This window comes from Fusarium oxysporum, chromosome 10 (genome assembly GCF_000149955.1).
Source record: "Fusarium oxysporum f. sp. lycopersici 4287 chromosome 10, whole genome shotgun sequence".
Classification (NCBI taxonomy): domain Eukaryota; kingdom Fungi; phylum Ascomycota; class Sordariomycetes; order Hypocreales; family Nectriaceae; genus Fusarium; species Fusarium oxysporum.
This window is the reverse complement of record NC_030995.1, coordinates 1-21,423: the sequence shown is the minus strand read 5'-3', so window position 1 is coordinate 21,423 and position 21,423 is coordinate 1. Positions and strand designations below refer to the sequence as shown.

The window sequence follows — 21,423 nt, the reverse complement described above, 5'->3', positions numbered from 1 at the left end:
GGCTGGATAGCCTTTGGACTTTTGATTTGATCCAAGGGCGAGATAATTGTCCCCGTTGGACTTGGCTTATATATTAACTCCTACCTATATCTTAAATTCGAACTCCTGCAGCCTATTTCTGGCTCTCTATGGAGTTCCAACCTCTCCAGACCTAGCAGATGGCTTGACTTGTCCCGTAAGGTAACGATCTCAGCCATATAGGTGGCTGTCAAAACACGTTGGCCGAATCCTTGCCTTACTGCGCCATCAACTCAGGCCATCTCTCTCAGCGAGTTTCAGCTCCAGCTGCTCACTCAAAGAAAGTGCAATAGGTGAAGTTTTACCAGCTTGCCGCAAAGATCGCTGCAGGAATTTAGCACTGGCGACTTTCGATGCTTCGTCTTGGCCAATATCCGAATTAGATAACAAGACCAAGGCGACTGTATGTACAGCGTAGCTCTGTATGGGATTTTGCAAGGCCGTGTTAATATCCTCCATCGATTTGAAGATGTTGACAATGTGCAGGACTGCATTCCCCACATGCTTGCAGCTTGGATTGGCGATATATGATGAGTTACGTCTATTGCCGCCTTGGGCGCTCTGCATCGTTGGTTTGTAAAGAGAAAGTATGGTCATTTGTATCAAGACATGTATGAAAACAGACTGCTGACATTTGAGGCCGTGTGGCAGCCTGAAACTTTCAGGTATAGCAGATTGTAAGGATATTAGCTCGTTCTCAATAGTCTTATGGATGCCCCAGTAAGCTTCATCGTTTGTATTGTCGCCATCTTCTGTTTTCCTTGAGTCGGAAAGATAGACGGCACGATGGAAAAGAGATGCTGCTAGGACTCTCAGAGCCAGGAGCGAGCATGCACGATCTGGGCTATGCAGCACGCGTTGCAGCGTACTTGTTTCCTCTGGACATCCACTCTGAAACGCTTGATCATAAGCTGGGAGAGAAGCATGTACCTGTCCAAATAATATGTCAGAGAGCCGAAAGCTAGCTTGATTAAACGCAACAGCTTACCTGTGTACTATCAATGATTGAAGGCAGGCCCGAAGTTGCAAAGAGAAGCCGATCCGAAACATATAAGCACCACCAAGTCCTGCGACACTCCTCCAGTACAATCCAGTCGCGCGATGAGCCAAAACCGCGAGGAGGGAGGGTCTCCGTCTCGTCATTCCTTCGTCCCCGATGCAGATTTAGCATTTGGGCCATGCGGATGCTCCGAGCCAGGCTGACGGCTGCCCGTGAGAAAAGACCTTTGCGCGCCTCGAAGTTTGCAATCAAGAGCCAAGCCTGGACATGAGCTAGGTCAAAGGAACGCTGACCTTCATCCTACGTTGAGCATCAGTTCAGATCAAACTTGGACACGAGCTTGGAATTCAACCATACATCCATCTCGTCAGCTTCCGCATATGCCCTGGCCTGCTGATAGAGCGGCATGGCGAGAGGCTGGCAAGTTGACTCATGACTTGCCCCTGTTGCGCAAACAATGTACTGCAGGCACATGGGCGGCTGGTTTGCACTGGACGACTCGACACACGTTTCGTAGCGTGATCGATGAATCATGGGTGTTGCATGGTTCATTTTTTCGAAATACAATTTCATCCTGGCCGTCAGGAATTAGATTTCAACATGTGACTGGGGCCATGACTTAACCCACATTTCGGAAGTCACTGGAGGATCACCAGCGATGCCGTCAGTAGCTGCAGCTTCATTCGACGTTAGAGCATCACCCCTAGTGGAATCGTCCTGTAGACTGCCAAGATGCCCAGGGCTTCTACCACCTGCTGCTAAGCAAGTCTCAGGTAGCGGCGGTAGCGATTCGTCTCCGGCGTGTGGGCTTGTGTTTTGACCGGATGCATGGGCAGCCCGTGAGTGAGATCTATCGACTCGAGCTTCCAACAGCGCTGTTCATACATAGTTTGTCAGCCACACAAAGATCAGATGCTCTCTTCCCTGTCCAGAACGGCAGAATGCTTACTTAATTTGGCTTCGAGATCGCGAACCTGTTTGCGCTTGCCTGTCGCTGTTTTCCTCTTGTCCGGGTAGCTGCAGTTGTAGCCTTGCCTAGAACATCGGGAGCATTTGGGTAGGGCGCGATCACAACTTTGCTTCTTGTCCTTGCATGCAAGACAAGAGAAACGTGGCGTCATATTGACAGGCACTGCCTCGATTTGAAGAATGAGGAATACGAAGCTGATAAAGTCTAGATATGATTGAATCAGACGGCTCGCAAAGGCCAGCTTGTGGATTTTGCCATCGCCCAGGCACGTGAGTGGCATAATCGAGCCTTGTTGGCTCCACAGCAAGCTAAGGTAAGCCAGGCACTTTAGGTCTTACGTCGCACCTCGAAAGTTTCTGTGTTGTGTTGGCGCAATGCACAAATATCGTCATGCACGCGACCTATTCATTGACTCGATTATCCTACTGCCTGAGAAACGTAAAGAGGATAACTAAGGGAATCATCATCGAGGCGGTACTAGAGAATATTCCCATGACAATTAAAGACGAGGCTTGTAAACTCAAAGGACTATGAAAAAATGCTATAACTACTACACATGATAAGCGGATAAATGCTGCACGTAGTGTGAGCAATGATAGAAAAGAAATGAAGTCGCAGGGTGATTACACTGTCCAAAGTGAACCAAAAGCAACACCGACTATGGGCGCTTCATATATACGCTTCCTTCCAACCAAGTGCCTAGCGTTTTAAGCTCAGGATGCATGCACCGCAATTCTTTGACATCAGCACCATACCCTTCTCTTTCAAAGAAGGCAAACATGGTGCCCATTTCCTTCGATAGCCACAGCGTCATCCTTGCCAGGATGCCAGCAGCCAAGGGCACCTCTGACCCAGTCTTCTCCTTGAATACCGCAGCCATCTGATCGTACGTCAACTCATCCCCTGCGAGCGAGATGCTCTTGCCAACGAATTTATTGGTATCGGTGAACGCTTTGGCTGCAAATGCTCCAATGTCGGCTGTCGCAATGAGTTGAAGAGGTCGAGATTTCACAACCAATTTCCAACACGAGGCAAAGATTTTGCCAACAAGACCACCGTCAAAGTTCTCCATAAATGCGACGGGGCGGAGTATGGTCCAGCCCATGTCAGTCCCAGAAGTTCTGCGTAACAAATGGAGCTCGACGTTGTGCTTGCTCATGAAATGGGGAATGTCGGTGGGGTTCTCGATCGACTTGAGTCCGTTGCGGTCGACAGAGGAGTAGACGAAATGCTTAACCTTGTTCTTAAGAGCGGCATCCACAAGATCTTTGCCTTGCTTCTCTTCGATGATCGGTCCCGTTTTGTTCATTGCAGGGGCCTATTCCAGCAATCAGCATGTCCATTCGTTTCGAAGCAGTCGAGATGTACTTACTTGAACGCTGAAAACACCCCATATAGGCGAAGTCGCGACCTTGCTGGCGTTCTTGAAGACGGCATCTGTGTCATCCAAATTGCCCTCTAGAAGTGTGATCTTGGTGGATCTGGCTGCCAACTTCTTCGCCGAGGGTGATGAGACGTCTCGTGTAAGGGCGAGAATATTGAAATCGGCCTGGGCGGCAAGCAATGCAGCTATTACAGAACCGCCTTGTTTACCGGTAGCACCAGTGACGAGGAGAGTGCGCGACATTGCTAAAGGGATGTGTGAGATTAAGAGGAGGGAGTGTCACAGCGAGAGGCTGTAATGAGGATCACGAATGGGTCGGTCCTGGCAGTCAGGTTGCTGGGTGCGTGTGCCTTTATATAGACGGACCATGAAAGTCCATTTCAGTCACACCGCGGTCAGACCGAAGATTCTTCGTCTAATGAATTGTTCGACTGGGTTTCGCTGATTGCATCGAGCAGGAAGAAGCGGGCATTGGAAATCAGTAGAAGCCGCATTCCATCTGTGCGGAGTCGGTTCTGTACGAGGGACGCGCTCAAGTCCGGAACATTTGTTTGTCATCTCTGCAAACGTCGTCGGTGCTTGGCGGTGGATCTTTGTCAGGGTCGGTGTCCGATGGATGCCGACCCTTTAGCGCGAAGCTACGGACGTCTCAGGTGGGGCCAACAGTGGAGGCAAAAAGCATGGAGGGCCCCGAAGCATCTCAGTCCTTTCTGGTGATATAAGCTCTCAGCCACAAGTCTTAATTGCAAATAACACATCTGGCTTACAATGTTATTCAGCTTGGGTGAAACTGAGAAGCATAACATAATAATAGCAATCCCTCAGGGATATTTATGAAGAAAACTCGCTGGCACTTAACATTAAGGGACATCAAAAACATGCAGAGATCCGGGGAGGTATTCCCTACTGCCATTCCACGCGCATGTCAAGTCAGTATAATATGCAATTACCATCTGGTCTTGGTCACGTTATACTTGTTGATGCGAATCGATGCGTAAATCCGAAATGGGTCATGGAGCAATCGGCCAAGTGGCGTTACCTAACCTACATCAAACTGCCGAGTCACTTAAACAACCCCCTTCAGGCCTTTCCAGTCTTTTCATTATTTAAAGGCTATCGCTATGCCGCTCGCTTAACAAAAGATCTTGCGAACACTCTTCTAAGTCGGCCAAGTTTGTCTTTCCATCCTCTCCTCTCCGATCATGTGCGTGAGGTTGGTCTCCCACTACCTAGTCATAGACTGATAGTCGACGGGTGCGAAACCCGTGTAGAACTGTGTGATAACAATGAGGCGGTTGAAAATGTAACCAACCCAGGAACCATGTACGCCAGGCTGAGAAGAGCTTGGTGCAAAACGCTTGCATCTTGGTATGTCGTTATAAGCTGGATGCTGTTGAAATTTGTGGGCTGTTCATGCGTATTCCTTTTCTTCCAGATTCTTCTTGCCGTCCTGCGCACTCCCATCGAATAAACCATCCTCTATTTCCTGGGTAGGCATCTTGCGAGCCATCAAAACCACCTCGAAGACCGTGCACGCTTCTACGAAGGTATTATTGAGCGCTTCAAGGTTGCGATTCATGGTCTCCGGATAGAAGAAGAAGACGACGATGGGTATCGAAGCTGATATGATGGCATACATGATATAATACCGGTAGCCAATGTTTTCGATGGCGACTGGCGTGACCATCGTGACAACGAAATTCCACAGCCAGTGGTTGGCCGTGGAGACCGAGTTCATAGCCACTCGCAACCTAACAGGCGCAACCTCACTACAGTATAGAAAGTTGGCTCCAAGGAATCCGATCGGATAGAATGAGTTGAAAAGGAAGATGAAAAAAGCTGAAGCGATCGAGGCCGAGTGTGACGAGGAGGGAAAACTGGTACAAATAGCCAAACAGGTCATACACATAGACATGCCAGCTCCACTAATCATAAAGACCGCACGGCGGCCCCATCTGTCGATTGCAATATAGCTGACGAAACAGCTGAGGAACTTCCAGGTCAGAGCACACGCTGCCAGAATCTTAGAAAGGCTTACGCCAAGGCTGAGGTTGTCTTGAAAAATAGTCGATGCGTAGGTTGAGATGAGATTTCCGCCGCACATTTGCTGCACAAACTGTAGAAATATACACAGAAAAAAGCGATAACCAAGTTTCTCTTTGTTCTTGGAGAATATGCTCATCAGAGAGATTCGCTCCTGTCGAGCATTCTCGAGTGACGATTCAATTTGCGCGATCTCGGTGCTGATGGCTTCGTCGATCTCGGAACGATTCTTAAGTGCCATCAATGTGGCGGTGGCCTTCTCTGCCTGGTTTACTTGGACCAGCCATCTTGGAGATTCGGGCATGAACATGATGACTCCCAGAATTAGACATGAAAGCGGCATAGACACAGCCAGCGGTAGCCGCCACTGCAAGGTTGATGTCGGCAGGTTGTAGAACCCGTAGTCGATCCAGTTGCACAAGGCATAGCCGAGACACATGAATATCCCAGCGGCCACCACATCTCTTCCACGATGCGATGCCGGTGAGCATTCTGAAAGCCAAATGGGTACCACGACGCTGATCTCACCAATTCCTATTCCGAGTATAATACGGCCGACAACGAACTGAACCAAGTGATAAGCCGCTACCTGGAGAATCTGTCCAATTATCGTAAGAACGGCGGCCAGGAATATTGTTTTTCGTCTACCGAGCTGATCTCCGAGAAAGAGACAAGACAAAGAGCCTATCAAGGCACCGATCTGGAAAGAAGCTATCACAGCTCCTTTGCTGGTTGAGTCATGAGATTTGAGTGATCCGGTCGTGTTGACAGTGTCTACGTCGGGGAAGATATGAACGAAGCTCTGTAGTGTCGCTAATGGGCCTATACCAGCCTGATTGTAGCCAAATAAAATGAACGCTGGCGCAGCAATGAGGCCGATTTGAGCTTGGCGCAAGGCGCGGCCTCGAAGATTGAGGAAAGAATTGTAAGAAGTGCCCATTTTGCCAGCAAAGAGAAGGAAAGAACAACAGCAAATTCATGGCTTGACTGGTTTCTCTCATTCTGGATTCATGGTTTGTTTATATACCAGCCCCGGAGAACTAGTAGAACACGGGGGCCCATGGGGTAACTTGGGGCAATACGGGTATCACGGCACGATTCTTGTTGTGAGCTTGATAGTGCAAGATGATCATTACGTGAGAATATTCGTCTATTGTTAATAATGAATAAATGTCATTTTCATCAAGACCGAGATGGTGATGATCCCGCAGTTAGTCTAGTCCGTGCAAAAGATCGCACGCACAAAGAAATGTCCGCAAGATCTGCAGCGAGTTAAGTCGGGAATACGGCACGCAAGCTTTGAAATAACGCCCCTATGGTTGGATCGAAGGTGCCGTGAGGAAGTTCGGCCCTCTTGATGGCGCGGTTAATTCTGCGGGAAATGTTGGCAAGTTTCATGGTCAGAAGCTAATGGCGCTGTTGGATGATAATGATTGGAACCTCGTTATGGGTATCAACGTCAATGGTCCATGACTTCAGAGCCTGTGCACTGATAGGTGACTTTTTTAGCTTATTTATTTTAGAACTAGGTATATTCTGCAGAGGCAGCAGATTATAACCCGGTAATTAGTATTATAATAGAAGCTATTAAGACCTATAATAGGTATTACTATAGGATTATATATTTTTATTAATCTATGAAGAATATAGGAAGCCCTAAATTTATATTCCTATAGATAGTTATTATTATTTACTTATTTATTTTACTTTTTTTTTTTTTTAACTTTCTTTTCCTTTTTTCTTTCTTCTCTTTTCTTCTTTATTTTTCTTCTTTATATATCTGTTGATATTTAAACTTCCTACTTAATATATTCTATTGATTTCTATCTAATTATAATTAACCCTTCTACTGAAATCCTCTTTCACTTGACGCCTGTTATGCCCCTACTAACGCCATGTTATTTCCTAGCCGTGTTATGCTGCCTAGGGTACCTCCAGACCTGACCAGGGTCGCCCCTTTTACTAAAAGAGTCTTAACTCATAGCGGCTAGACATATGGCTACAGCTATTGCTGAACTTAATAAGTCAAGAACACGCTCTGGTTAGTTATGGCAGACTAATTCATGTTCGCAAACCCTGTCACCTAATAACCATTAATGAAAATAACCTCAAAGCGAATTCACTGCATACCTACTAATACCACGAGTTTATATATTAATATTAATATTAGTATTAATTAATTTGCAAGTATTTCTTTTATATTCTTACCTATTTTAGACTTACTATAGCTACTATAGCGCCTGAAACGCTAATCATTAATACTTACTTATTTTAATTATTGCAACACCCATATCTTACTAGCGCTATAAAACTTCCCATATTAACTTAATCATCAGCAGGCTGTTAATGCAAATAATAATTGTCAGGGAGACTACGATTAATAAGTTGCCTATTAACAAGAAGAAGGGCTTGTTTGGAAGGGTCACACTAACTTTGGAGAGCGTTAAGCCTAGGTCTCTGTAGGGAGATTAGTTCCTGATTTATTTTTACTTTAAATAAAGTTTACTTTTTAACTAAAGATATGCATATCATATTCAGGCCATATAGACCTTAGTTTAATCATGTATGAGGTACATTTCGTCTTCCGTGGAAGAAAGTATCACTCAGTATCACTCCATAATCCTGATTAACAACTCTAATACCCCAAGTCTATAGCGCTCTTTCCTTACCTTCAGGTCAACCCATCATAAGGCTGTTTTCAGACCTTCAGAAGTAGACAAAGCTTCTTATAAAACCAGATAGCTTTAGGTCTCTTCGTATAGAGTTTGAAGAGGATTTTTTATTAACTTCCGTTCAAAGCGCTACACCAGTATGTAGTGACATACATCAAAGCGCCGAAAGGCCCTAGACCATCTTGGAGATTAAATTAGGTCGAATGATGATTATAATGTTAGCAGTGAGATCTGTTTCAGATGAGAAGCTGAAAAGTTACCTTGACCTATTGAATAGACATTTAGTATCCTAACTGAAGTGCGTTCTAAGATGCGTTATTTAGAGCTATATCTGGCTAAGAGCTAACGCTGACTGCCCGGATTATCTTGAAAATGCCGGCAGACTATCAGAATGAAGAAGGATATATAGTCAGTGAATGACCCATCTCCTGGAGAATAACAGTACGATCTGAGATTTATGACTCCTGTTTAGTCTCCTTTTCAAGATTGCGAAGCCAGTTTTAGGAGCTAGGTTAATGTTTAGTGCTTTAGGCGACAGGCAGGATGTATAATTTATATATTATGATCATAATTAAGACATAAAGGACACTGAACTTGCTAAAAATAATTAATAATAATTAGTGGGGATATGATATTGGTTACGGATTTGCCATTGCATAAGAGCTGCAACCAGTTACCGGTATTATTTAAGTTTAGTATATGCAAAGATAAGAATAACCTCAATTCAGTAGTCATCATTCCTAGCTATAACCCATGCTACTCCAATTGCAGAGATTCTCAAAGACAGAACATGACTACTCGCGGTCATTAATCTCATCGTTGTCGAAGCGAGATCCAATACCTGCAAGGTCTTGTTCCTGTCTTTCTGCCTTTTCAGCGACTGTCATGCAAGGATGACCAGCAGTTGTCGCATTGTCGGGATCGGTAGTGGCCTCACTATCTTGGCGAGGCGGCGGCTGAATTGATTCATTGGTTGCCTCAGCGGGGCACTCAGGATTGGTTCTTCAATTCATGTCAGTCAGTATGGCGTCCTCTATAGAACGGCATCAAGAGAGTGTTAGACGGGTGAGTTACAACTTGGATGGCATGATAGCAACTGAAAAGGCACGAGTCCGGTTGTAAAGAGGACAGGTATAGGTTAGGTACAGTCGGGGAAAGGAATAAGCTGTGATTTAGCCAGTGTTGGGACTCTGGGGAGGAGCAGAGAAGACGAATGGGCCTTATATGCATATCAGCCATAGTCAAAAGCATGTCCCTCAATTGACGTGTCAATCCAGAATAGGGTTTGAGGGCTGGGAATTCGCTAGCTGTACTTCCTGCATGTCTCTGATAACATGAACCTCTTTCTCATGACATTGAGCTTATGCCCTGGGATTGGTTCGACAAAAGACAGCCAATATTCCACCGCCACACAAGACGTAACTCTTCATTATTTACAGCATCTTAAACTATTTTGATCACGTTTTATGCCTTTGACTACTAAGATTCTCCGTGACCAAAGAGTGTTGAGAATCACTCAGGGCTCCGTCACGCAATGTGGCTACACCCCCTTGTAAGCCACCAGTAAGTATGTGAGGACATATGATACAAGTCTACCAACTGATAAATTATTTCCCAGTAATACGGAATTCCATTGGACTTCAGAGGTTGAAAGCCCTTTTGACAGCTCCACTCGAGCCAGTATGGCGCTGATCTTCAATTGGTCCTTGGCCTCATTTGAGGCCGTTGCGATGAAGGTGTGTGATATGCAACACACACAAGGTCGCAATTTATGTCGGTGTGCGCACAACATCAGGGTACTATCTAAAATTAAGGGAGATCGAGAGAAATTGTAGCGCAATTTGATGCGCGACGGTGGATTGCCCGCACACCTTTTGCAATTCAAATCCCGAAATCAAAGGTTTGTGTGGCCGGCCGAGGGTGAAGCGGGCGAGTGTGAAACGGGCGAAGCTCTTGATAGGGCTCAGGTCTGGAAATTGACTGTAACTGCTACAAAATAGAAATTAACAATATACTCTTGACCCGATGGAAAAAATTCTGAATTGAAAACCTGCCTGAGCGGACTGCAATCAATTCCCGTACTCGTGAATCGAAAAATTGTAGATGACAATCATGGAGCGATAATCCCTGCGCTGTCTGAGGTGTTGTGGAGCGTGATCAGCGCACCAACGAACTTGTGCTTACGCCCTGCCTGTTTAATCTTCCCTACCCTAGATGCCAAGACTTGATGTGGTTTATATGCTGAAACAGATCAATCAATATCTCTGCCCAGATAAAGAGGTCACAAAGCAGCGGAAGTATCTGTTCTTGTCGCTAGATGAAATTGTCAACCAGCCTAATATTTCTTATTACATGAAGTATATTGCTTGTCTTGCTGATTTCAGGCAAGATAAAATGAAATCCATTATTCTTGTATCCTTCTTGGTTTTCTCGATACTAACTGCCCAAGGACCTGCTTTCTTCTCTCCTTCTGGAGGAACTAATAGACACGCTTTCGCTATTCCTGGATCAATGGTTAGATGTCTGGTAGTGGAGTATGCAAAGAAACCAAGTCTGCAACCTATTGGCCTGAGATATACTTCAACGAGCCCCATGGTGCTAGTGCTGGAAATAGTTATTCTGCGGCGACAGAGGTGAGTTTCCGTTAAATCACAGCCGAGCATATCCCTGTCTCCATGAGAATCTTGGCGTGTGCTGAGCAGTAGCTGATATTTGAAATGCCTCTGGATTCCTTCAAAGTCGTAGTAGGCTAGGAACACGTCTCTAGTAAATCGCTAGATTGGCCACTAATAACATCTCAAGGGAAGTCTCCATCTCAAAATATGGATTCCATTCCTATATTTCTAGTAATCTTCAGGTCTTGATCTAGCCCGTTTTCCGATTGTTCAGTTGAATGCTGTCAGTAACCAATAGGGTAGGGCTGAATATTTACCGAGGCTGACTAGGCCCGTAAGTTATCGAATCAGCGGCTTCCATCGACTCCATGTCCATGTCTCTGGGTCCTGTATAGGGATCATCACCTCCCATCTCTAGTAAATGAACCGATGCACCTACAGCACCTAAAATACTGGGCCATGCAGGTCCGCGAATTAATCCGGCAACCAGCTCGTGGCCATCCCATCAAAATTTCAATTGTAGCGGTCAAACTCGATGGGCTTCATCATTCATCCTCTTCATCAATTGTCAATCATCCTATGCTGTTCGTCATGCTGAGCAGCACGGTCCTCAGCTTGCTATTGCTGACAGCCTGGCCTGCGACCGTGGCAAAGAAGACTGAGTCTGGCTGCGATGCACTCAAGCATGCCTTTCCCGACAACACCTTTTACTCCAAGGACACAGTCTACGTGTATGAGTCGCAAGATTTCTGGTCCAACAATGAGATCCTAGAGCCAGCTTGCGTCTTCCGCCCTACCAGCGCAAAGCATGTTGCTGAGGCAGTCAAATTGATGAGCACCGGTCGTACATCCTTTGGTCTGCGTGGAGGCGGACACATGGCCATTGCAGGCGCTAATAACATCGACGGAGGTCCGCTATTCGTCATGTCCAATTTGACAACTCTCGAATTGGCCAAAGACAAAAAGTCGGTTTGGGTTGGACCTGGCTTGGATTGGGGCCAGGTTTATCGTTATCTAGGCCAGCACAAGCTTGCAGTTGCGGGTGGTCGTCTTTCTCCAGTCGGTGTACCGGGTCTGCTTCTGGCTGGAGGCATCAATTTCCATGGCAACCAGCGAGGATGGGCTGCGGATAACGTACTCGAGTATGAGCTCGTGGTGTCCAGCGGCAAGATCATATCAGTCACTTCAAAGTCACATCCAGATCTCTTTTGGGCTCTGAAGGGTGGATCTAACAATTTCGGCATCGTCACCAAGTTCAAGCTCGCCACTTTCCCATCGGATCAGATTTACGCTGGTATCTACAGCGTCGCTGATATACCTGGGTTCTTGAAGGTACGAGACGCCATAAAGGAATTACTTGATCAGGACTGACAGAACTGCAGGCAGTGGCAAATTTCTCGGCCTTCAATACTGACCCTCTCGCACATATTGTTCCTCAGGTGATTGCTGTCGACGAGGAGACAACTATTGGCGGCGCAATTCTCTTCTACGACAGCGATTCGAACCCGGAACCTGAGTGCTTCAGGCCATTCTTCGACCTTCCAGCTATTTCCAACACGTTCGAGAAAAAGACTCTTGCTCAATTCTCGGATGAGACTGGCCAGCTTGTCACTCCCAAGATCAACGACCAGTTCATCGCCGGCACCACTACGGGTAAAACATACGAAGAGATACTCAAGGGCATACAGATTGTGAACGATGGCTTCCTCGATGCTCTTCCCGACTTATACAAGATCCTCCCCGCTAAGGACCGCGTGCTTATTTCTGTCGACTGGCAGCCTCTAGGATCTCTCTGGACAAAGGCTTCTAAGAAGTACAACCCCGGAGGTAATGCTCTGGGATTGGATGTCGAGAAGAAGGGCACGTACATTGCTTGGGCAGAGGTTGTTGAGTGGAGTGGCGATGAGCACAATGATGCTGTGTTCAAGTGGATCGAGGACACGACTTGGGCAATTGCTAATGCTACCCAGAAGGCTGGTATCTATGATCCTTTCACCTACATGGGAGACGCAGCCGGGTTCCAGAACATTTATGATGGCTATGGAAAGGAGAATAAGCAGAAGTTGCTTCAGATCTCTCGCAAGTATGATCCTTCTCGGACTTTTCAGAAGTATTGGCCAGGCGGGTTTAAGATTGGATTGTAAACTAGATTCCTATTCGTGTACCCATAGGGAATTGGTGCAGGAGGTTGGATACATATATGATGGGCAACAGTTAGAAGAAGGATGTCACTCCCAAACCGCTTGAATAAAGACTAAGACAGTGTAACTACTGATGTAACTATTCGATCGGTTGGAGGATGATCTGAGTTCTCCTATTAATCTCTGCATCAATGAACGCCTTGCCGGCCCCATTAGCTGCGACTGAACCTCCAGTGCTGACAGAGTACTGCTGACCAGGAATCAAACTCTCAAACCCAAGTTTAAAGACTCCAGCCTCTTTTCCATTATAGACAACAAGATCAAGCGTCTTTCTATCCGCGCTGTACGCCTTAGTAACCAATACTTCCGGGAAAGGCGCTTCCTCGAGGATAGATCCACTCAATGCCTCCTTAGAATATCCATGAAGCGTAGCATTGGCCAAGTAACGTTGCTTGACGAGGCGAGCCATTAGCGAATCCACCTGAGTAGTAGCTGAAAGGCCCTTGTTGCGAATAAAGCCTGTCTTGGTGGCTTCAACGGGGAAGTAGACGTTATCAAGCTGCTCAAGCGCCTCCTTGCGGATCTTCTCGTAACCAAATGAATACCTTTCCTAAAGGAAAAAAAAAAGAATAATATTTATTCAAGTTTTAGTTCTCAGAGTGAGATACAGTATGCTTAGCCTTTTCATCTTCGGTGCCAACATTCTTAACATTATGAGCAGCCTGATCCACCTAATAGGTCCTTATATTATGCCTAGCCTTGCCATATATACTATAATACTAACCAGCTAGTTACTTTAACTAGGCCTAATTATTACTTCTAAATAATTTAGCTACTACCTATATATAAATATCTATTTTATTAATTACTTATAATATATCCTTTATAGTTATAGCCCCTTCTTTCTATAATTTAGTCCTTTTTATCCTTTAGTGCTAGCTTAGTATTTTATTTATATCTTAAAGGCTTTAGATTTTAGCCCTTAATAAGGTAGCCTTATATATAACTGCCTTTATTACTTTAGTATTTAACTTTAAAGCTTTAATAATTAACTCTAAGAAGCTACTTTTATATCTTTTAATTTATTTTTTAAGGTATTTAAACTAAGACTAGGCCTTAATTACTATCTTTAGTATCTTTAAAACTTATAGGGTTAAAGGTTTAGTAGCCTCCCTAGGAGGTATTAGAGTTTATAACTATATATTAAGCTTTAAGATAATATTTTCTAAGTTAAAAAAAGTAAGCCTAGCTTTTTTAAAACCTCTTTAGATATTACTTTTTATAAAAATAGCTTTAAAAGCAGTATAAAAGGCAGGAAAGAACTTAGTCTTTAAAATATAAGTTATAAAGTATTTAATTAAATACTTTATTTCTTAATTATATGCCTTTTTTAATAGCCTAAAGTACCTAATATTAAGAGGCTAAAGTAAGTAAGATATATAAGTAGGTATATAAAGTATAATAATTTTATTCTCTTTATAATATCTCTTAAAATTAGCAGAGTAATAGCTTTTATAACTATTAAGGATTAGAAAATAATAAGGACTAATTAACCTATTAGTTATAAACTAATTAAAGTGCTTTAGCTAATAAAGACCTAGCTAGTTATTTATTTATTTATTTTAGCTTATTATAATAACCTAATTGCCTAAGAGGTTATATTCTTAGTATTAATTTATAAGATAATATTAGCCTATATTAATAATAAATAATATAATTAATTAACCTTTTATATTAATTACCTAGATTATTATAATTTATTCCTAGTTTTTAGGCTATATTAATTTTAGTCTTTCTTACCTTTTTAAACCTATAATAATTATTTTAATTATAATAATACCTATTACAAAGCTAGTCTTATTAAAGTTCTAAATATTATCTAATTAAATATTATACTTTATAATTATATTTTATATAAGCCTAAATTAGCTATAAATAATAAATAAATCTTTATATTTAGCTCTTTAATAGTTATATTTTTAAAATAAATATATCTTTAGCTCTAGTTACTACTTAATAAAGTTATAAGCTTAGTATTTACTAATAGGTAATATATTATAGTTACTAAGAAGAGAATTAGCTATTTCTTCTATAAAATGCAGTCGCAAGGGAAACCCTTGCGAATCTAGGTCAAGAATGAATTTATTATCTGCTCTTTTAGATTAGATAGTTTCTTCGATTTCAGGATAAAATTGCGTTGCAATTAAATGCCATTTCTACGGCGACGTAGCCTAGGCTTAGAGATCTCGTATATCTTTGCAGTGTATTAGGTACTTAATTTTGGGTTATTTTAAAGGGCTTAAAGGGCAAGGAGGGTTCTGGCTTCATTTGAAGATTGTGATATTATTAATGGTTGATAAATATCTAATTAGATAAAATCTATAATATAAGAGGGAAAAGTGCGTCGCATGCTTATCAACCACGTTATGCTAAGCTCCTATATAAAAAAAAGGTAAATTGGCCAATTCACCATTACAATAAGTGGTAGGATCCTGAGGTCTGGCGCACCAGGCTCAACTCTGTGTTGATGAGCATCGAGACTTTTGATGCACGCGACAAGGCACTATCGGCCGATGCACAGGGGCCGAAGCTCAAGCTCCTGTTTGAAGCCCAGATAGAGGAGGTTGATGGCGAGATAAACCGTCTTTGGGATGGGTTAGACGGTGCCATAAAAGAACTCGACCAAGAAAAGACTGCGCGTAAGGCCTTGCAGGACGAGCTTCGTGAGGAGAAGGCCAAGAGGATCGTTCTTGAGTCCCAAGTTTTGGCTCTCAGTGCCAAAATCGACAAGATGACCAAAGGTCTGGACGATGATGACGGGGAAGAGGATCCGGAGGATCAGGCTGGTGATGGAAAAAAGGATGCTGCGGGAAACGAGGACGCCGAGGAAGATGAGGATGCTTGGGAGGATGAGGCCGATAAAGCAGAGATTGCTCAGAATTCCGGTGGTTTGAACTGGTGTCGACTTTCCTTTTTCTTTTTTCCTTTTACATGCTCTCATAATTTGACTTGTTATTTCTCGAAATGAGTGTAAATGGGGGACGTGTCAAGGCAGAGGCGAACAGGGAGAGTCGCCCCGACAGGTCAGCAGTTGCCCTCTGACGTGCAACAACCATTTGGTCTCTAGCTGCAGACTTCAATTGATCAAGACAAGACTTTGGAAGGGCAGGCATATTAGTATGCCGGACGATGAGCAACCGAACATGGCACCTGATCCCCGAGACACTAGAAACAGTCAGTTGCAGTGGCAGGGGTAAGATGACTGAATATTTAAAATCAAATCGCTCTATAAGCCCAGGTAGAGAAACATGCTATTTCTCTTATTGCAGAGCCACTGATATGTGGTGGACAGCATCCAAGCGATCAAGATGCCGGAAAGTAAGGGCATTTACGGAGACAAACAAAGGCATTTCTGCCTACAAGTCGTAAATATTCCCAGAGGATTCATCACGAAATGAAGGTGCATGTCCTTTCTTCACTAGATCTGCATTTCAGTCATAGCGGCGATTATATCTTCTTGGCTGACGACTTCAAAACTTGCATGATGCAGTTTCTCTTGCATCATTTCGAATGTACAAGGGGTATCACCGAGCTTAAATTGTCCTATATTGCCTTGCTTCTATTTGATGTCCGCTTTGCCGTTCTCAAAAATTTCAATGGATTCGTGTTCTTCCTCTTCCAGTTCGAAGTTCGTCCACAGCCGAGGATCAACCGGAACTGCCTCGTCTAACTCTTATCTCGGCGTTTCAGGAGATCCGTTTTCGTCGGCTTCATCACCCACCTTGTTTGGCTCTCACCGCACTCACTTATCTGGTACCTGGATTCCATCGGCGCCTTTATCAGCTACAACGTCTTGTTCTGTTCCGAAAGGTTTGTTGTCGCTGGTCTTACGTTCGTTGGCCCTCGTGGTAAGGAACTCCGGGAGCCGGGGTTGCTCCACAGTTACACGGGATTCATCTCTGCATATGAAGTTCACGGCTGTATCCAAACTTGCGCAACTGCTCGATGTTAATGCATCGAGTTTACGGTGGTATCCGTGCCCGATAACTCGCGGTAAGGAGTCCAATGATAATTGATTTGCAAAATTAACTGGTCATCCTCAGTATGAATTTCTGCAGCCTGAAGAGCCATAAGGAGCCGCCGGGGATGACTCAGAGCGTGATCATCTTTGGTCTGCTGCCCGGGTTATCTCTTATTGATATATATATATAGTACTGTTCAAGGCTCTATTAATAGATACCTATTATTTAATTAAAATAAATTATTTTATTTATAAAGTAAATCCCAAGAGGAAGAGGTATCTAGAAAATACCTTTCTAAATTTTAAATTTAAACTTTTAGGCATTAAAATGGCCTAACATATAAAGTACATAATGTTCTACGCTATTAAGGCATTTCCATACTGAATTCGTCTTTAGGAGGAGGAAATCAACAGGTGTCATACTAAGTTTACAGGTCTATAAAACAACATTTAATCATCAAGCATCCCGACTAAGTTCCTCCTCATACCACTCTCTTCCTTATTTTTAATTTTTGATTTTACTAAAAAACATACAAGTACTTTGCGCATCTTCCAACAGCCGCAATGGCTCCTCCTCCAAATAACTAGCGGCAGACCCAGCGTCTACGCTTTACCTAATCTTCATCCAAGAGCTTGTCGATAGCGCTCATGACGCCGTACAGGCTCTTGGCACGCCGAGCATCCTCCACTAGCTTCTTGAACTCCTCCGCTCCAGTACCCTCTCCATCATATCCCCACTCCAGCCCATAGTTCATAACATTGCTGTCGAAAGTATAGCGGCCTCTATCTCTGCACAAGCCACAGAAGATCTCTTTGAACTCATCTGCAAAGTGCATTCGTGGAAACGCGTTGGAAATCTCCTTGAACTCTTCTTCAGTTATGGCGCCCTCCAGGTTCGGCAGATCCTGTGGTAGCCCAAGGAGATGAAGATTCGGCCCAAGCAGGTCGCCGTGAACACCGAAATGGACGAGCGCCACTTCAGGCTCTTTCCACGGCGCAATGGTGTCCATTGTATGTAGCGCGATAGCATCCCAAGCTATCTGCATACGACGACTGCCCTCACTCCAATTGCCACCCTTTTCAGGCGTCGTGTTGATGAACTCCCGAGCGAGGTTGGCTCCATCGACTTCGAAACGTCGCGTGTTTGTGACGAGCTCCTTCGTTTTGGACCAAGCCAGGTCGTGGAGAAGACAGCTCACGATAACGAGCTCGATATCGAGACTGTCGCCCAGTTTGGCAAATTCTGGGATCTTCTTCTGGAGGAGAAGGCAGAAGGCGGCACTTCGAAGGACGTGGTTCAAGACTCCTGGGGTTGCATACTTTTTTGCATGTTGATATGAGGATAGCACGAGGGGAGTTGTTGGGAATTCGATCCCAGTTAAGGGGAAAGAGGGGAAGGGGTGAGCAGTTAATGATGCCATGATTGTTGATGGTGATTGCAAAGATACTAGATTTGTCTAAGCCAATAGATAAAATTTGACTGAAGTTGTGCTGTGCATGGCATCAAATTGGCATAAGGCCGTATATGAGGTAATACCAGGCAGTAGATATGACAAATCGACCAAGGCTATGACGATGATTAGTAATTAAAGGATTAATTTCGAGTGTCGGAAGACTTCATCATCTCGCCATGCTGGCTTGGGGGTGTTATGTATCTCTACCGGTAGCAGATCTTTTGTGAGGTAACATGGTCGGATACCCTGCACCACAAGACGTTTGTGGCGCCGAATCAACCTACAGGGCATCAGCAAGCCACCTTTGTCACTTCTTCGATTGCCGCTTACGTTCAGTAATCACAATTCACAGCTTAATAAACTAGGAGTATTAAAGGTCAGTTGAGTGCCTCGATTGGCTTGACCTTTTAACATCCGAATCAGCGCGGGATGTATACTACAAAGTTAGCTTAATCTGTACTAGTCTCCTTGCTTATGAATCTTGGAATCTGATGACCAGGTGCCATCTCACTGGTTCAAATCAGCACTGGCTTTTCTTCATTTCATTGATTTATCATGATAACACCAATAAATTGAATACACGTTGAATCTCCGAATGCTCTCGGGTAACATGACTGCGACCAACCTTATCGCACAGATTTCAGAGACCGACACCGCGCGATGGCGATGATGATTTGTAAGACCATGTTGCAGCTTCTCTTATAAGAGCTGCAACCTGGTTCGAACGCCAGTACTTAAGATCAGAGAGGGATAGATGCTTCGCTCAAAACTTATATAACAGAACCTATATGACCACTTCCACTTTGTAACTTCCATCATCAATAGCTTTCCAATATCATTAAGAACTACTTTATCCAACACTACAACACTACATACTAATCAACCATCGCTTAACAAACCGAACCACAAATACATCGTTACAACAAATAAAAATGGCCAACACTGTCGCTGATCTCATTGCGACCCACGAGTAAGTTTTCCAAGTTCAATCGTAGCCGAAATTTATCTAACTCTATGACAGACCTCAAGGATTTGCACCATTTCCAACCGTCGCCGAAGTTAACAAGGTCACCAAACCTCGCCTTACTATTGTCGGTATGTAATGTGTCATCCGTCATGTCTGCGAGTCATTTGCTCATCGTGATACCAACAGTGGCCTGCGTCGATCCTCGCTGTAGCGTCGACAAGTTCATCAACTTGAACCTCGGAGTTCCCAATGGTGAAAGTAAGTCAACAAGATGGAAAGTCACCGACAAGAAAACTAATTGTCGACTAGTGATCATGGTCTCGCGTAATGCTGGCGGAAACATTCGCTTCGCGGTCCGGGACATTCTCCTCCTGGACGCGAGATTCGTCATCGATGAACTCGTCATTGTTCATCATACCGATTGTGGCTCGCTAATGTTTACTAACGAGTGGATGCGCGACACTGTCAAGGCTCGAGTAGGTGAGAGTCACTGGGATGAAATTGACCAGATCAACTGGGGCGCAAACACCGAGTAAGTATCTCATCTACGACTTTTGTGCACTTTCTTGATGCTAATGGGTGGGTATAGTATGGCGGGCAGTGTTAAAGGTGACCTTGAGTGGCTTCGTGCCAACCAGGTTATCAGGGAGGAGCTCAAGGAGACAGCCCGTGGTTTTCTCTTCGACATCAAGACTGGAAAGGCCGAGGAGATCAAACTGGATTAGATGTGATTTGGAATCAACCCCTGCCGGTCGACAAAGCACATCGGCGGCACATGGACTTCCGGCGGACGGAGGGACGGCTAGCGATGAGATTATACTTTAGGCAGCGCACATGAGTATTTGAAACACGTCATTTTATCTTACGATATAAAGTTCTAATAGACTTCTAAGGCTTTGCCGAATGACTAGGCTAGATGATGCTAATATCGAATAATTGGTTTTGCATAACATGGAATGCTAGATCTGTATGACTTTTAAACAGACCCTGATTTCTGACTATGAAATACTAGTAGTATTATAGTTTTGCTGGCAACAGAGTGTTCGCATTTGAAGGTAAAACGGCACGCGTAGTTGTAGCCTCGCCATCCTGAAGAGCCTTAAGGAGGTGTTTGGGATGAAATCATCTCTGGTCTGCTGTCCAGTTATCTCTTATTGATGAGACGCAGTACTCTCTAAGGCTCTATTATTAAACTTAAAAAGATAGGTACTTATTTATAATTTGGATTTTAATAGCTTTAAAAACCATCTTATAAAGGCACTATTTAATAATACTTAAGGCTATAAAGTTATACTTATCTACTTAAATAAGAAAAGGTCTAAATTAGATATACCTTTTAATATAATAGTTTTATACTTAAAAGGAAGGTATTATTACTTAAAATACTAAATTTTAAGATTAATAAAATAATATTAAAATAAAAAGACTTTAAATAGATTAATAAATTTAAAATATATTCTTTTTAAATATTTATATTTTCTAGCCTAATTATTTTATTATTTTTAAGTTTACAAGTCAGCCTCGAAAGATATATCTAAGCATCTCCAAAGTCTAACATAATTTAAATATTTATTACCCCTCAGCAGGCAAAGCTTTATTAAGTCAATATCATCATAGTTAGCTGCCTCAATTGCAGCCTGAACCTAGCTGCATATAACCCAGCTGGAGAGCCTTACTCTTCAGCTGGCCCTAATCTTCTTCCTGCAACCCACTTCAAAGGCCACTCTTTCGCCGACCCATACCACGCTTAAATCATCCACTGCGCTTCCACAGTAAGTAATCTGATCCGACTTCTGATCGCAACCGCTAACAGCATCACAGCTGCACCGTAACGATGCCTGCTGTCAGAAGAAGCCTGCAGACACCCGATCCCGGCGAGCCTTATCTAACAGAAGGCCACGATGTGATTAATATGATCGACCAAGCTATCAAGGAAGACAGTCACGATAAGCTTCGTGATATAGCAATAGAAATCGGAGAGGCCTGGTTACATAGGGATAATACTAGCTGCATCAGGCTGGCAGCCTTTAGTTGCAAGATACTCCTGCTTATATACCCTCTCTACAACAGCCACCCTCTTATCAAAGCAGCCTTCCTTAATTCCGAGTTAGAGGAACTTAACAGGCTAAAAGGGAAGC

The 21,423-nt window shown here is 43.8% G+C and overlaps 9 protein-coding genes across 10 annotated transcripts; 3 read left to right on the top strand and 6 right to left on the bottom strand.

Annotated features, from left to right (window-relative positions):
• Positions 1-57: 57 nt before the first annotated feature.
• Positions 58-2,198, bottom strand: FOXG_13580 (uncharacterized protein). Of its 2 annotated transcripts, XM_018393566.1 has the most exons (5): positions 1,968-2,198; positions 1,647-1,893; positions 1,376-1,592; positions 1,007-1,318; positions 58-948 (listed from the first exon to the last, which is right to left on the bottom strand). In XM_018393566.1, exons 1-5 carry the CDS (start codon positions 2,137-2,139, stop codon positions 247-249), a joined length of 1,650 nt encoding a protein of 549 aa, XP_018252855.1. In that variant the 5' UTR covers positions 2,140-2,198; the 3' UTR covers positions 58-246. The 2 variants fall into 2 exon arrangements, with proteins under 2 accessions (XP_018252855.1, XP_018252856.1); XM_018393567.1 differs by lacking the exon at positions 1,968-2,198 and having other exon boundaries at positions 1,647-1,925.
• A 220-nt stretch (positions 2,199-2,418) lies between these two features.
• On the bottom strand, positions 2,419-3,929 carry FOXG_13579 (uncharacterized protein). Its single transcript, XM_018393565.1, has 2 exons — positions 3,361-3,929; positions 2,419-3,306 (listed from the first exon to the last, which is right to left on the bottom strand). Exons 1-2 carry the CDS (start codon positions 3,613-3,615, stop codon positions 2,647-2,649), a joined length of 915 nt encoding a protein of 304 aa, XP_018252854.1. The 5' UTR covers positions 3,616-3,929; the 3' UTR covers positions 2,419-2,646.
• Positions 3,930-4,783: 854 nt separating this feature from the next.
• On the bottom strand, positions 4,784-6,355 carry FOXG_13578 (uncharacterized protein; the record flags this gene model as incomplete). The annotated part of the gene is made up of 1 exon (XM_018393564.1): positions 4,784-6,355. One exon carries the CDS (start codon positions 6,353-6,355, stop codon positions 4,784-4,786), a length of 1,572 nt encoding a protein of 523 aa, XP_018252853.1.
• Positions 6,356-8,881: 2,526 nt separating this feature from the next.
• Positions 8,882-9,175, bottom strand: FOXG_21211 (uncharacterized protein; the record flags this gene model as incomplete). Its single annotated transcript, XM_018401522.1, has 2 exons — positions 8,882-9,089; positions 9,162-9,175. 2 exons carry the CDS (start codon positions 9,173-9,175, stop codon positions 8,882-8,884), a joined length of 222 nt encoding a protein of 73 aa, XP_018252852.1.
• Positions 9,176-11,293: 2,118 nt separating this feature from the next.
• FOXG_13577 (uncharacterized protein) lies at positions 11,294-13,051 on the top strand (the record flags this gene model as incomplete). The annotated part of the gene is made up of 2 exons (XM_018393563.1): positions 11,294-12,034; positions 12,085-13,051. 2 exons carry the CDS (start codon positions 11,294-11,296, stop codon positions 12,844-12,846), a joined length of 1,503 nt encoding a protein of 500 aa, XP_018252851.1. The 3' UTR covers positions 12,847-13,051.
• FOXG_21210 (uncharacterized protein) lies at positions 12,983-13,312 on the bottom strand (the record flags this gene model as incomplete). The annotated part of the gene is made up of 1 exon (XM_018401521.1): positions 12,983-13,312. The coding sequence occupies one exon, from the start codon at positions 13,310-13,312 to the stop codon at positions 12,983-12,985; it is 330 nt and encodes a 109-aa protein (XP_018252850.1).
• A 2,058-nt stretch (positions 13,313-15,370) lies between these two features.
• On the top strand, positions 15,371-15,871 carry FOXG_13576 (uncharacterized protein; the record flags this gene model as incomplete). The annotated part of the gene is made up of 1 exon (XM_018393562.1): positions 15,371-15,871. One exon carries the CDS (start codon positions 15,371-15,373, stop codon positions 15,869-15,871), a length of 501 nt encoding a protein of 166 aa, XP_018252849.1.
• A 1,607-nt stretch (positions 15,872-17,478) lies between these two features.
• FOXG_13575 (uncharacterized protein) lies at positions 17,479-18,285 on the bottom strand (the record flags this gene model as incomplete). The annotated part of the gene is made up of 1 exon (XM_018393561.1): positions 17,479-18,285. One exon carries the CDS (start codon positions 18,283-18,285, stop codon positions 17,479-17,481), a length of 807 nt encoding a protein of 268 aa, XP_018252848.1.
• Positions 18,286-19,250: 965 nt separating this feature from the next.
• FOXG_13574 (uncharacterized protein) lies at positions 19,251-20,010 on the top strand (the record flags this gene model as incomplete). The annotated part of the gene is made up of 5 exons (XM_018393560.1): positions 19,251-19,288; positions 19,340-19,413; positions 19,472-19,543; positions 19,595-19,817; positions 19,875-20,010. The coding sequence occupies 5 exons, from the start codon at positions 19,251-19,253 to the stop codon at positions 20,008-20,010; spliced, it is 543 nt and encodes a 180-aa protein (XP_018252847.1).
• Between the last annotated feature and the right edge of the window lie 1,413 nt (positions 20,011-21,423).

Excerpts from the sequence above, each read along its gene's own strand:
- FOXG_13579 (XM_018393565.1), bottom strand. The coding sequence starts at position 3,615 with ATGTCGCGCACTCTCCTCGTCACTGGTGCTACCGGTAAACAAGGCGGT. Across the intron at positions 3,307-3,360 it reads GGGGTGTTTTCAGCGTTCAA|GCCCCTGCAATGAACAAAAC; the intron begins GTAAGTACATCT and ends TTGCTGGAATAG.
- FOXG_13580 (XM_018393566.1), bottom strand. The coding sequence starts at position 2,139 with ATGACGCCACGTTTCTCTTGTCTTGCATGCAAGGACAAGAAGCAAAGT. Across the intron at positions 1,319-1,375 it reads CGGAAGCTGACGAGATGGAT|GATGAAGGTCAGCGTTCCTT; the intron begins GTATGGTTGAAT and ends TGCTCAACGTAG. Across the intron at positions 949-1,006 it reads CAATCATTGATAGTACACAG|GTACATGCTTCTCTCCCAGC; the intron begins GTAAGCTGTTGC and ends TTATTTGGACAG.